This window comes from Symphodus melops (assembly GCF_947650265.1).
Source record: "Symphodus melops genome assembly, chromosome: 11".
NCBI lineage: Eukaryota > Metazoa > Chordata > Actinopteri > Labriformes > Labridae > Symphodus > Symphodus melops.
Window position 1 is genome coordinate 3,921,474 of NC_136701.1, and position 14,671 is coordinate 3,936,144.

At 42.3% G+C, this 14,671-nt stretch overlaps 1 protein-coding gene across 2 annotated transcripts in view; it reads left to right on the forward strand.

The window, feature by feature from the left end:
• The window catches only part of tspoap1 (TSPO associated protein 1), a 64,525-nt gene that overhangs the window by 19,463 nt on the left and 30,391 nt on the right, over positions 1–14,671 (forward strand). For both annotated transcript variants that reach the window (XM_079355938.1, XM_079355939.1), the window contains exons 3-6: positions 4,850–4,957; positions 5,241–5,369; positions 6,854–7,030; positions 8,399–8,605. In XM_079355938.1, the coding sequence (XP_079212064.1) occupies positions 4,850–4,957; positions 5,241–5,369; positions 6,854–7,030; positions 8,399–8,605 (621 nt within the window). The remainder of the gene's footprint in view (positions 1–4,849; positions 4,958–5,240; positions 5,370–6,853; positions 7,031–8,398; positions 8,606–14,671) is intronic.

The window sequence follows — 14,671 nt, forward strand, 5'->3', positions numbered from 1 at the left end:
CCCTACTTTTCACAACAGCTCTCACAATGAATAGGTCTGAAAAAGTCTAATATGAAGAGAATGGGCAGTGTTGGCTGACTGTGCAGTTCATTTTAGAAAATGCTTTGTCAAAAGTTTTCATTTTTAGGAGCAAACAATCAACTTTCCCTCAGCTTAACGGCCCAAAATAATGATCAGCTGTCCCATATCGGCATCACTGTGAAACAGTACAATGATGAATTAAAAACCATTTGTATAGGACGATGTCTTCAAGTCCCTGCAGGATGTAGATTGTACAGTTATAGTCGGTATGTGTCACTGTGTGTGTGTGTGTGTGTGTGTGTGTGTGTGTGTGTGTGTGTGTGTGTGTGTGTGTGTGTGTGTGTGTGTGTGTGTGTGTGTGTGTGTGTGTGTGTGTGTGTGTGTGTGTGTGTGTGTGTGTGTGTGTGTGTGTGATTTATAATCAGCACTCCATCAGTTACCTGCTCGTATCCACAGTTATTGCAGACAGATTCAAACAGAGCACAGGGAAATGACTTCATTAGGCCTGTCTGCCCTGCCTCAGGCTCTCCTGACAGACGTTGGTGTGCGGACCCCCGCCGTCCTGCTACTGAGCTACATCTGCCTTGCTAAGTGAGCCAGACCGATGTAAAACCAGGATTTTGGTGAAGAGAAACGGCTGAATGCTTCGGCACAGATCTCACCACCTGCAGCTCTGCAGCAGGAGAAACAAGAGCGCTTCTTATTGAGCATGCAAGTCGCTACAGAGAAGCCTATCCTGTGTTTCAGTGTGATTCCCAGGAAACAATTACAAGACATGGATGAACTCCAAGATCATTAGAATGAGAATGGAGGCGGGCGGGGGCTGAGTTCACTCTGGCTGGCCTTCCTCTGAGGTGATTGATTAGGCTTTAGTTTCGTTCTCCGGGGAGGAAGACCGGGGCATTGGGACTGGCTGAGTCCTCTAACTGATGACAGAATAAGACTCAAGGACACAAAGGCTCATGTGGGAGCTGAGGCTAACTGTCTGTTGGCTGTTAAAGTTTTCCCACTGTAAGACTTGATTTGAAAGAATAAAAAGGTAGCATCAGTCTCTACTTGACGCAGTTTAGCCGACATTGAGCAACATTTGGCTGTGCTTTAAGGTCCAAGAGGTGTAATGACTTTGAGTCTTTAAATATGGCTAAATATATTTCATTCCTGTGTTTAATGAACATTTTTGCTTTCTGGAGAGAAGTCACAAAACATCACCGCACGAGGATATCTCAAAACCCGACTGTACAACAGTCGTCTTTGAAAGTAGCATACAGTTTTTCTTTGTAATAGATATCTCCTGATTTCCTGATCTTTTCAGGAGTGCACATATGAAAGTATGCAATCAGGAGTGTTGGGTTTCTAACGCTGTTTCAGTTTTGATGACATCATGATTCAGGATTCTGTTTCCTTTTGTTCTCAATGTAAGAAAAGTCATATTTGCATTTTGCCACAATAACTTTCTTTACGTTTAATGGCAAATGACTATTGTTAAAATGCATTACCACCACCTACTGAGAATGAATAATCAGACATTGATTCCCCCAGGCACACATCTGTGACCCACTCACACCCTCTTCAAACGGCTTCAGACAGCCTTTAGCTTTTGAATTTAAAAGACTTATTACAGTTTGAATTTGAAAGTGTTCACATTTAATCTAAGAATTGACAGCCCTACTGTATGTTCTCACTCAGTGTTACCACATTATGACTGTACAGTGAAGACAAACACAGAGGCCTCAGCTGCTGCCTAGTAAACAGCTGGTCATTAGTGTTGACTTAGAAAACAGGTAAAGTAGCACTAAACCCCCCAAAGAGCTCCCAGATTGCTCATCCTCTGCGGTTACCAAGACAACACAATCTCACAATCTCATGGTCAGCATGTCATCTGGATTTTTAGTATAGAAATGAGTCTCTGCAATGGTACAGAAGTGTAGATGTGGCACCGGGCTCTTTCAGTTTAGTAATGAGATCCCAAGTGTGTTACAGAGACATAATGGAGCCCATTATGACGGGTTTACTGGTGCTTCACATGTGGAGCCATCTGTGTGCTTCTGTCATGCTGTGAAACGTGTATGTGTGTGCGTGTGTGTGTGTGTGCTGTCAATCGATTGAAAAGATGAATCTATTGAATTACAGTCTTTTTTTTTTTTTTTAAAGATTTGTTTTTGGCTTTTATGCCTTTATTATAGAGGGAGGACAGTGGATAGAGTCGGAAATCAGGGAGAGAGAGTGGGGAGAGACATGCGGGAAATGGGCCACAGGCCGGACGCGAACCCGGGCCGCCCGCGCGTGAGGACTGAGCCTCAATACATGGGGTTGCGCGCACTGCCGCTGCGCCACCGGCGACCCCAGAATTACAGTCTTTTACAGTCAACACAATAAATCCCTTAAAACCATGATCCCAGAAGGATGGCATTACAGAAATATTCTTCACGTTTAGAGTGAATTCATAACTGGGGCTCCGACAGCCTAGCTGTTATGATGTCAAGTGACCCATGAAAGGAGGTAGTATTCATCAGCTCATCGGCCATGGGTTCAAATCCGACCTTGGCCCCTCTCCTGCCAACATTTCCTGTCTCTCTTGGATAGCTGTCCTTTTCAATGAAGGCCAAAAAAAATATTTTAAAAATAAAAAAAAGACTGAACCCATAAGTTACCTTAATTTGTTCTCCACACAGACGCACCTGTGTGTACCTCTGTTCAGTTTCAGTTTGCCTCCCACTGTATCGTTTTGTATTCACGACATGTGAGCCTCGAATGGAGGAAGCTTTTTTGAAACTGACGCAATGAAACGATGGAAAAGAACGTACTCTCGAATGATGTTTTTTACAAGCGTTTGACACAGTGACAGGAAGAGATTAGTTTTGATCTGGTGTGTGTGTGTGTGTTTTTATTAATCGATCCCGGATGGTGTTGAGCTAGTCTATGAAATGTTTGCCGTGTGTTCTCATCAAGTTTAAAACGCTGCTGTGATCAGTGACATCCGACTGCAAATAATTAGCAATGCCAATAAAACGATTTGATTTAGTCAGTTGTTGTGTCAAGAGTTGTGATCGTGTTTGTAAGGGAGCATTTCTGCTTCATTCAGTTCTATGTATATTGCACATAAGGCAGTGTTACCTTTCTCAACATGAATTGCTCATCTCCAGCAGGCAGCTGAACTTCCTCCTACTCTCTGCTCTTCTTGTACCCATGTTTGTCCTTCTGCTGTCACTGCTGCCCTAAGATTAATATGTGCACTCACTCCCATATATTTAAAGCTCTCCTAGGTGTCACACACAGGTGTGTGTGTGTGGGGGGGGGCATCTTTACTTACTTTATACCTTTATTTCAGAGCCATAGGTCCATTTACCACCGTATATACATATATATACCGTCTCTTCCACTCAAATTAAAAAAACAACCTGAGGTTTACAACATAATTGACAGGCCTGATCACCACATTGACTTTCTGCCACGTCCACTGTCTGCCACGTCGACAGCTTGTTTTTGTGAGCTGTCTCTTCACTAACAGCTCTCAAGATAACAAGCTCATTTGTGAAACCCCCAGGAGTGTTTTACCAAAAACAACCTCATGAATGCCAGCACATGACAGCTGATTGCAGTCATTAAATATGCATTACATTTAAGTCCATCAAACCTCAGGTTGCAAATTAGACTCCTTACTTTCACCAGATAACCACGTGAAGCTGAAGGGCTACACCAGAGAGCTTTAAAAGTCGACACATTTTCAGGTTTGAAAATAAGTCGGCTGATTGAAGTCTTTTTTTTTTTTTTTTAACAAACACTACATCCCACCCTTAGCTTCATCACATTTTCATTTGTGTTGATGATCAATTAACCAGTTCAGTCATTTAAAGTCAAATTAAAACGTCAGTCTGTTAGTTCCTGCTTTGTGAAAGTCCAAGTGAAATATCCCTGTATCCTTTACAAAAGTACATTTTGCATGATTACAAGAAACTCTTCAGATTAATACATTTGAGATAATAATCTTATAATAATCTTATAATAATAATCTTTTGCAGCCTGAGCTCATTATAAGTGCTTCAGTGTAGCAAGAGTGAAGATAGCTGCAGGTTTATTTGTCTCAAACACACGCCACAGCTCTTGGCTCAAACAGCTTTGGGTGAAGCAGCTTTGGGTATGTTAACCAAAGGTTGAGCGACTTGAAGACCCTGACGAGTGTGTAAGAGGTCGAGAGTATCTTTAAGGATAAAGCCTTTTAGAGAGCACGTCATCTTATGGTGAATTTGCAAGATATTTTTTGGGCCTTTAGCCTTCATTACATAGGAAAGCTGAAGAGAGGCAGGAAAAGAGAGTGGGCTGTGACCTGCGGCAAAGGGCAGAGGTCAGATTTCAACCTTCAGCCGCTGCGCTAAGGACTATTGCCTTCGCACGTGGGGCGCCATCATAACCACTATATCTGCACCCTGACATGTAATAGAGTGTGTGTGTGTGTGTGTGTGTGTGTGTGTCTCTCTCTCTTGCCATCTCTCCATCTCTCCTTCCCCTCTCTCCATATCTAATATGCAAGCCCAGCTCTCCTCCCTCATCTGCTGAGTTACTGTGCAGTAATAGGAGTTGTGTGCCAGTGAAAGGCTGAGTGAGCTGCTCTAATGAAAAGCCTTTTCAATGTGCGGTCATTTGTCTGACACTATTAGACAGCACGATGTAAATACTGGCTCACAACTGAGGAAGTTATCTCTGTAACTCAGACGTGAACAAAATCCCTTTTTGAGTATTTAAAAAGAAACGTTCCCTTTATAATCTTGAATGTGTATCATAGCTGGTATTAAACCCTCTATCTGTTCTTGTGTGCTGTTTTTTTTCCCAGAATGGCACTGACTACGGGTTCCTGGTGCGTCAGAACTCTGAGCTCCTGCGAGCCCTGGATGATTTGGAGAAGACTTGTACCACACTGAGGGAGGAGAACGGCCTGCTGGTGAGACTAAAAATAACCACGTTTATTGTCATGACTAAAGGCTTCCTAGAAAGTAGGACAGGTGCACAGAACCATTTACACTGAGCATTGTTTCAGTTAGGCAACTTGCCTAAGTCATTTGAATAATTTTATCAGTGGATAAATAGTTTGCCAGTTTCCTCTTTTCTATCCATTAATAAGTCTCCCTGATGTGTTTATACCTTCAAGGTTTAGCATGTCTGTGTAGGTGTTTACTTGCTGCAGGTGGTGTGCGATGATGGTATTTGTTTCCCTGTTTGTGTAGCGGAAGAGCAGCGCTCCAGAGACCGAGGAGAAGGTCAGACGGCTGCGGAGAAAGAACACAGAGCTGTCCGTTCTCGCTAAGAGGCTGGAAGACAGGGCGAGAAAACTGCAGGAGGCCAACCTCAGAGTGGTATAACACAAAGATAAAGTTTCATCACAGTGATAATGACATTGACTCATTATTAAACCTGCTCATATCACCCTTATATATAGTAGTTTAAGTTTATGGCAGCTGCCTGTTGAATGATTTCAAACATACGAATACAGACACTCCGTTTTTAGGAAAAATGTCCAAGGAGCCTGGAAGTTTTCTTCATGTGATGCAAAAAGCGTCATATTGCATCACATGAAGAAAACTTCCAGGCAAAGAAAAACACTTTTTGCTCGTCTCAGGGCAAAATGAGGGCTGGATTCACGACCATTCAATACTACTACCATGTTTCTAATGATACAAAGCTTCATGCAAATGGGTGAAGTATCCCTTTAATTAATGATGCCACAGTAACACCTCCAGCTCCTGTACTGTTTGTGTCCTTTTTTAACAACTTTGTTAGCTAGTTATTTAGACAGAAATGAAAATTTATATTTTTCAGAACAAGCACAAGAAAAAATAAGTAAAAGGGCCTTTATAGCTTACACTTACACAGTCATTCGCTGAGTAGATGTCACAACAGCTAAATAAAGACGAGAAAATATGACAAGTCATATCTCGTCCTCAACTTCACCTGTACAACATGAAACAAAGAGAGTAAGACCGGGAACTGTTTGAAAAGGTCGAGAAGGGGAATGATATGGTATTAAAAACCAACAACTGACATATGCATCATACTCAAGGCCTGAGGTCCATCTTTTTCACGTTCCTATTGGCCGATTTGTTTTCTTGTCACTTCATTGGCCACTTCTGAAATTTGTGCTGAACACTTTAAATACTAAACACTGAGTCACTGCTGCCTGTAGTTGATTTTAATACCTGCCACACTGGAGTAGTATTTTAATGAAGAGCTGCATGACGCACACTCTTTAAAGTGTGCAGTATTTAAATCAGAAAAAGTGTTGTGATGTTACAGAGTATGGGGATCCAGCACAAGTCGAAGTGAGAGGGCTACAAACAGCTTGAGGGCCCCTTAATTCTTTCCTGTCTGCTTTGTTATTTGAGTGCACCTGTTTAAAAGGCGGAGGGAGTGGGAGCCCTCACCACTACACCCCTCCCTTTGTCCCCTGCTCACATATATAGACGACATATACATCAGGAAAAACCAATACGTGTAAGAGCTCAGGAGCTTCTGGTAAACTGCTGTTTTTAGACCTCTTCGAACCCCTTTGGTTCTTCTTTTAGCCAAAGTGAGAGCCATGCATTTCTCAAAAACCTCTGAATATAGTCAGTCAGAAGTATCTGACATCCTCACTGGAGTGCTGCCACTGTCTTATATTTAGATTATTTTTATTTTTGACTGTAACTACTTCAGCAGGCTGATGAATCTTCGTTCTTTTTGAGCCTCTCCTTATTTTTATAATCATGATTCATCTTCTCATTTTAAACATATACAACAACAACATTTACAGGCTTCTTCTTCTGTTTAAAAGGTTTCCTGTTTCCTTCCTGCTCTTCTACAGGTCAATTCCCCATCACTGATGAGACCTGGGTCGGTGGAGCAGTATAAGAGAGCGTTTGCCCGGCAGAGAGCTCGTGACCTTGCCCAGCACGCCGATGTACTGCTGTCTAAAGACAAAGAGATTGCTGCGCTACAGCAAGAAAACAGAGATCTGGAGGCCAGGCTGGGCACCACGAAGGTATCGTTTATGCAGCCTGCTTTGATCTGTGGATCCTGATTTAGGCCGTACAGGGGGGGGCGGATTTCTCATCGGCCAAGGATGTTTTTAACATAACTCTGATCTTTATTTATCCACCAAGTTTAAGCCCCAATGTTCCATCATCATCCCTGCAAGCCTCACAGCGCCTCAAGCTCCCCCTCTGCTGGACAACATGTGTACTGCTCATCCTGACTCCTCACTAAGCCCCACTCTACAGAGGCTGCGTCACTGCTGATGACTGCATGACAGTGCAGGAATAGGCTGCCTTTCTAACTGCCTGTTTTTAATGACTGGTCATGTGACATAGAGGTTTGTTCTCCTTAATGTGAACATCTGTTGGCTTTAATAATAAAGGGTCTTACAGGGTGAGCTGTGCATTGATCTAGTGAGAGTCTGTGTTTGATCCCATGTTTAGCCTAAACACATTTTCACCATGTGGTCAGGCTGACGGGCAGGGCTGGTGAAGGGCTCTCCGACTGACGGCAAAGAAGATTTGGCTCTTCAGTGACGATAAAATTACTACTTTTTTTACTTTTATAAGGACAGACTCTTCACAGAGCTAGGGTTAGTGCCCTGCATTTATAGAAAGAAAACAGTGGAAGATTTTTTTGGCATTTAAAATCATAATATTGAGCATCGCCTGGCCTGCATCGCTGTCAGTCTTCTTTGTCTAGATTATACCTGTGCAGAGGAGCAAATCTGGTCCTCGTTCCTTACATTTATTTTATATATATATACATATATAATTATTTTTTTTCTTTCATTTCTCCTTGCCTCCTTATTACTATTTTATATCATATCACATACTACATATGAGCAACCACTCACCACTAGTGTTCAGGTGGTTGATATTACTGAACTGGAAAACTGCTGCTGCTCCAGCCACACTCATCTCATCATAAAATGATGTCCAATGTTTGGGTTGGAGCTTACATCATGCTGTGGATGATCACTTTTTACAACCCCTCCTTTCATGTCGCCTCTCTACGTAAATCTGTGTGTGAAGCATTATCGCCTATCTTGTTTTTTTACAGTTTTTACTTCTTGTGTGGGTTCTGTCCGTGGACTCCAGCTTTCTCCCACTGTCCAAAGACATGCTCGTGCATCCAAGAAAGTATTTTGAAATAAAAGTGAAATAATTGATTCCACAATACAAAGTGTCATTTTGTTTACATTAAAAACGGAAAGTCTTACTATATTCTCAAATTACATATATTAAAATAACTCTTATCCTTTTTTTCTGTAATCTGTCTCTAATCCTTTGCTCCACTATTCTAGATAAAGTGAGTGAAATGAATGCCATGCTGAACTGAAGATGTTGCTGTCCTGTCCCATGTGTCCCTGTAGGGCTCCACTGTTCCAGCTGGCAGGGAGGAATTCGAGAGGCTTCTCAGGGAGTCTCAGAGGGAGGTGCTGCGGCTCCAGAGACAGCTGTCCGTCACATCAACCACACAGCAGAACAACCAAAGTCCTCCTGACCCCGGTGGACCAGAGAGGAGTGAGGACATTAAGGAGGAAGAGGAGGGGGAAGAGAAGGAAGAGGTGGAAGCACAGGTTAGTTCACTCCCTCATATCAGAGTACAGCACAACTCCACACTGCCCCCTGTGGGTGACAAGTGACTGCCATGTTGATTTTACTGCACTGCTTACAACATGAAGTCAACTGTGCAGGATATAAGAGCAGCATCAACAAAGAGGCGATGATTCATTATGTTTACCGTGCAGGAAAGATATTTTTATTTTGAAGATTTAAAGAGCAAAGTGATGCATTTAATATAAAATAAAATACTGATACTTTGCGAATAAAAGGGTGGTCAGAGGACTGTAGGGAGACCTGGTAGCACAGGAAACTTTGCCATAAATTACAGTTTGTGATGTAAGTTCAGCCCACTCAGTTTTTCTAATACGCTGTGTGTTTATGTTGGCATGAACGCTGTTTTGCAGTGTTATATAATCACTTGTGGTTGGACCTGATACTAATCTGCCACAAGCCATAATGAGTGATTCCCAGTCTTGAACTTGGGCCTGATCAAAGATGCCAGAGTCTCACACACCATCTGATCCTCTCTCTGTCTTTTAAACTCATCCTATCTCTCTTATTGAGTTCTTGGAGGAAGTTTTTCACCCAGGATGTGATTCTCAGATATGTCCTGCACCGGCCAGTAAAAAGGGCCCCAAAAAAAGCACATATTCAACATATATAAATAGATTACATAATACAGAGGAGAGAAAAAACAGAAACACTAAACTTTAACGAAAGAGGAAAATTCCATGTTTCTAGTATGCATCTTAAATGTATTAAATAGCAGTTCACATGAAAGAAAGGCATTCATCATCTTTAGGATGTTCTGCCTGTGAAGATGTACATATTTCTGCCTGTGAGGCACAAATGAGAATGCCGATAGTGGTAATCTCTCGTTTGTGGGACGCACACGCGCACTGCCAGTGGCACGCGCAAACCCAGAAAGGGGCCATGTTGTGTGAACTCTAATCCCCTCTAACAACAGAATGGTACAGTCCAGTAATCCGCTCTCTGTTGCTGTGGCAGCGGTGAGAGGGTTTTGGGTGGTAGGTAAGACTCCAGCCGCACTAAAGACTTTTCTATCTCGCCCTGCTCTGGATAACTAGCAGGCCAGAGGAAGCCTTGACATTACCACAAATCACACCAAAGGGGTAGGTGGTCTTCTGATATTGCTGTCTGTGTGCGTGTGTGTGTGTGTGTGTGTGTGTGTGTGTGTGTGTGTGTGTGTGTGTGAGCGTGTGTGGGGAGGTGTCAGTGGTCCTTGCAGGTCTCCTTGGTTAACCTCCTGTGTCTGCTTGGCTGTGACACTGAAGCCCTGCAGGACCCAAAGTTAAGACTTAACACTGCAAAACTAATCAGTGTCATGACAAATCGGGAGTGTGAGGGAATTTGTGAGTGTTGCATGAGCGTTAGATTGTAAATCTAGCAGCTTATTTGAAAGATTATTTCTATCTCACATTCTCCATGTTAGTTTAGCGACACAACTCAGCTCGGGGGGGATATTTCCCTTAGCAGTTGTTTTGTAATATTCATTTCAGTAAATCCGGCCCAAGCCTGTGTTGAACTGCCACTTTTCTTGCACATTTAAAGGACGGGACGTACGTGAGGCCTAGTCAAGGGCAACCTGTCAGAAACAGGGTTTTATAACGGTCATATTCCGGTGCATCCAGATTTTAGAGCGACAGATTTAGGAGCAGGGTGGCACAGCGTTTGATTGGTGGACATCGATATGCTGCGTATTAAAAAGGGAAAATCAACGGCCAGGCCAATCCATTAAGGTGCTTTTAAAAGAAGTGATCCAGTTACCCGTTTCAGTAGTCTGCAGGGATTACACCAATGTGCTTATGGCATCCAGGGCCCAGCTGAATGAGAACTGGACCTGCTTTACGCATGGGCCCAAGGTGTACGTGATCCTTTAGTATTCGTTGACCACACGAAGTGTACACATTAGAGATGAGTAGAGCAGAGGTGAGCCTGAAAGCTAGAACCTCATCCAACCAAAAACAGGTTGAGGAGCTGCTGACGCTGCCTCGATGTGACGAGAGACCTCTGACATGGCTGCTCCATCAACAGCCATCATTCACAACCGTCTCCCTCTGACCTGGAGGAGTTCAGTATTAGCTTTATGATAAGAACTATTAATATTGTAATGTTTCAATGAATATTATAAGAAGTCAACACTGAGTGAAATCATTCCACTGATTATGAGAGTGAGACCAACATAACAGCGCAACAAATTTAAGTGAATAAGTGAACATTCAAACAGAAGTTCTAATTGTGAAGTCTTATTGAACATCTGAATCTTTAAAAAGCTTTAAAAGGAAAACATAATGGAAACAAGTGTCTCTGATATTTGTAGCTACAGAGCTCTCAGACCATCACCTGCAGTTAATGTGAACGTTCCTCCAAACATAAATGTCTTATTATACTTTGTAAAGCCAAACTTAGAACTAGTGAGTCAGTACATGATCAGCAGGTACTCTGTGCTAAAGCCCATTTTTACTCAGTATACCTTCAATAGATCTTATTTAAAATATGTTCCTTTGCAGATGAATATTGTCTGAGTTAATGTAAAACCCTCTTCAGAGTGCTGCGTCAACGTTTAAGTCAAATGAGAGTCAGGAAGTTCTGTGTTTGGTATCTGATCCCAGCACCTTCTTTAGTGTTTATCTGTAGATTATTAATGCTTGTTAGCTGATTCATCGATTGAAGTGTTATTTCATTTCAGAGTTAGCATATGTTGGCTCAGATCTGCAGCCAGCTTCAGCAAAATGTTTCATTTAACCGCTTTGGTTTAACAACAGTAAACAAAGGTAACATGTTGAGATCATATCTGCACAATATGTTTCTGTGTAGTTTTTTTATGTTCATGTGGCCCAACATTCACAAATAATTCACAAATAATAATTACATTTAAAACCTTGACAAACAAACTAAAGGAGACAACAAGACAAACAACAACACCTACACATGAATCCTGGCAGTGTATATCACATACTGTCATATCTCAAAGTTATTATATGATGTATAGAAAAGGACTCAACATCTGAACATCATATATCTTTTTTTGTCATCTCTTCTGATTGCTCAAGTGACTGAAACTTTACACTTAAAGGTCACATATTCTCCTCTTCATCAACCAGTTTAAAGAAGTGTCAGAGCTCTGGAAGGGCTTGGGTGGCACAGGCTTTCCCGTCCCATGCTCTAATGTTTACGGTGAGAAGGTAGACTGTGGGGAGTGGTTACTGCCCTTTGTGATGTCATTAAGGGAAAATCTCCAAACGGCCTGTTTGAGCACACATTTTCTGAAAAGTGGAGCAGGCAGAAGACAGCAAGGATGGACTTTTCCCATCATTGGGGGGTTTGTAGTCTACTAGAGACACATATTAGAAAAACATGATGGAGAGGATTTTGCATCATATTTGACCTTTAAAGCTGTTGCTAACTATAGCACATCTAACCCTGCTTCAGTATAAGCATGTGTAACACAACCCCATTGCATAAAAAGTATTGAAATCACGTTTAGCGGTAGGACTTCATTTTTTCTTTTACTGGTTGATCTGAATTTGAAGCTCTGAAGGAAGATTTGTTTCAGTTTTTTAGTTTGTCTTTTCAAATATATGAGCTAATTTCATATGATGAAAATCGTTCATGAAAAAAGAGAAAACTTCACTGTGACCAAGTCCAACCTCTAAAACATGCACAGCTTGGTGTTGGCTCACACAGGGTTTTGTTGCATTGCTGTGTTGGCACATGATTCATAAAAACCTGAGCCATGCTGCCTCTGACAGTTCGGCCTTTTATACCTTGATACAGACATCATTCTATGTTGTCCCCCAATCATTAGGAGCCCTCACTGTCCTGTTAGAAACTTGACTGATCCTTTAAATCGGAGGTGTAACTTTGGATTCATATCTAAACTTGGACATTTAACATAAATAAGGACGAGATAACGGACATCATTCAAGTCAGACATCCAGAAGGATGACCATTCGAAAACTTAAAAAATGCTTTTTTTAAGCCTGCTCGATTACTGAAATGCGCTTTTAAATGGCCGAGCAGGGAAAGTGAAATAACTGTTCTGCAGCTCCACTTTTAAGAGCCAAGAGCAGAGTGCACATTGGTCCCACATTGGTTATTCATCTTCAACAAAGAGGTTGCCTAATGGAGTAATCACTGAGGGTGTATCAGCTAAACAGAACTTAAGAGGAAATGGTACGAGTAGCTCCTTTGACCATATCTGAAGAGATACTGTATGTTACTTTGTGTGTACATGTGTATGATGGATTGCCGTAGGTAACGTTATTCTCCACCAAACCCCATCCATCTCTAAATGTGAACAGATACAGTCCTGCTGCAGTAAATCCCAGCACATCTGAAATGGGTTCTGCCTGGGCTCAGATGTTAGTTTCAACTAGATAGTAGCATGAATATGACCTAAATAATGTTTATCACGTTAGAGTTCACAGCAGCCTCATTTTTGGTCAGCCTCTTTGGGAGCAGAGAAAAATTAAAGGGAGTCTTATTCAGTCCAATACACTCAATGAATAGACCTCAGACTTAGCTTGACTGCTAGCTTTGTTGTTAGCTATTGCTACCCTCTTGCAGTGGTGAAATGTTGACATATTGCATGGCCCCTTTGGCACATCATCCTACATCTCTCATTCAGAATATTAAAGGACGTCAGCACAGATGTATGTCTATAGCAGGTCAGCCTATAGGCTTAAGTACCTGAATTCTCTCTCGGGGCCGATCCCAACTGCAATTGGGCAAAAGGCGGGCTACACCCTGGACTGTTCCTCAGTCACTCAGAGAGCTGACATGTAGAGACAGACAACCAGCCAAACTCACATTCATACCTACAGGAAATATAAGAGTTCTACTCCACATCCTTGTAGATGAGTGTTCATTATGTCTTTATTTGATCTGCAAAAGTCAGCTCTCGATGCTAAGCAGGTGTGTCTGTGACGATTATTAAGCAAAGAGATGAGCAGATTGCAAACGCTTGGGAAGAAAGATAACGTTTTTTTCCACTACTTACTGAATGTGACACGGCTGTCTCACGGCTGCCAGATTGTAGCTGCAAACTCTACTCACTTAAGCCGACCCACTCAATGGGTATGAAGTGTAACGGACTAATGAGGAGTCACAGGGAAGCCGACAGATTTAACTGTGACCAGGGGAATACAATCGTTGGCAGTTTGCCAAGAAGTGTAGCTCACCTGGCACGACTTAGCTTGTGATGGATTTGACAGAATGACCACCTACTGGAAGGAGGAAGAGAAAATCAGCACAGTGCTTGTCCTCTCATTCCTGTGTGCTGTGTGTTTTTTGTAAAGGGGCCAATGGAATTAGTGCCTCCTGCCGGCCTTTCGTCACCACTACTAACACCATATGGTCTCCTGTCCAAAAGATAAACCAGGGACAGCCTCACTTAAACTCCGCAGACAGGCCACTGAGCCGCTGCCAAACTCTCACAACCCAGGTCTACCGTATCTACCATATTGCTTGAACACACAGTCTTGGTGACTAACACACCTGCTGTGAGGAGTTTCACGTGTGAAAAGAGACAAGCCTCCAGGTTTTAAGCCCCTGCATGTCAGCTCGGATCGGCCCTGGCCCTCAGTAACTCCCTGTAAGGAAAGCTATCAAACCAATGGATCCACACCAGGAAACTTTCACAGGTTTTTCAAACTGCAAGTACAAGTCATACAGGTGGCTTGAAATGACTGGGAGAGGACACGTGTGGCAGTGTTTGTGAGAATCCTCTTCCTAACAAGCCCTTTTTTTAAGATCGAGTATTATCAAGCTTCACTTTCGAACTCGTACTAGAATCGTACCGAGCCTTTGAACCTACGCTGAAAAGCTTCAGACACACCTTCTGAACTCGACCTTTCTTTGCTTTCAGTTTCTCTCCATTGACTCTTTAATGACTGCTCTGTCTCCCTATACAAAATATGTTTAAGGCCTTTTCTTAACCCAGTGTGTTCCTCTTCAAGTCATTTTTAAGCTGATGTCTGTGACAAACTTCCACTTTTGCCTCTTGCATTAGTTAGATTTTTTTTCCTCTCATGGAATCATCGATGACGTATGTCGAT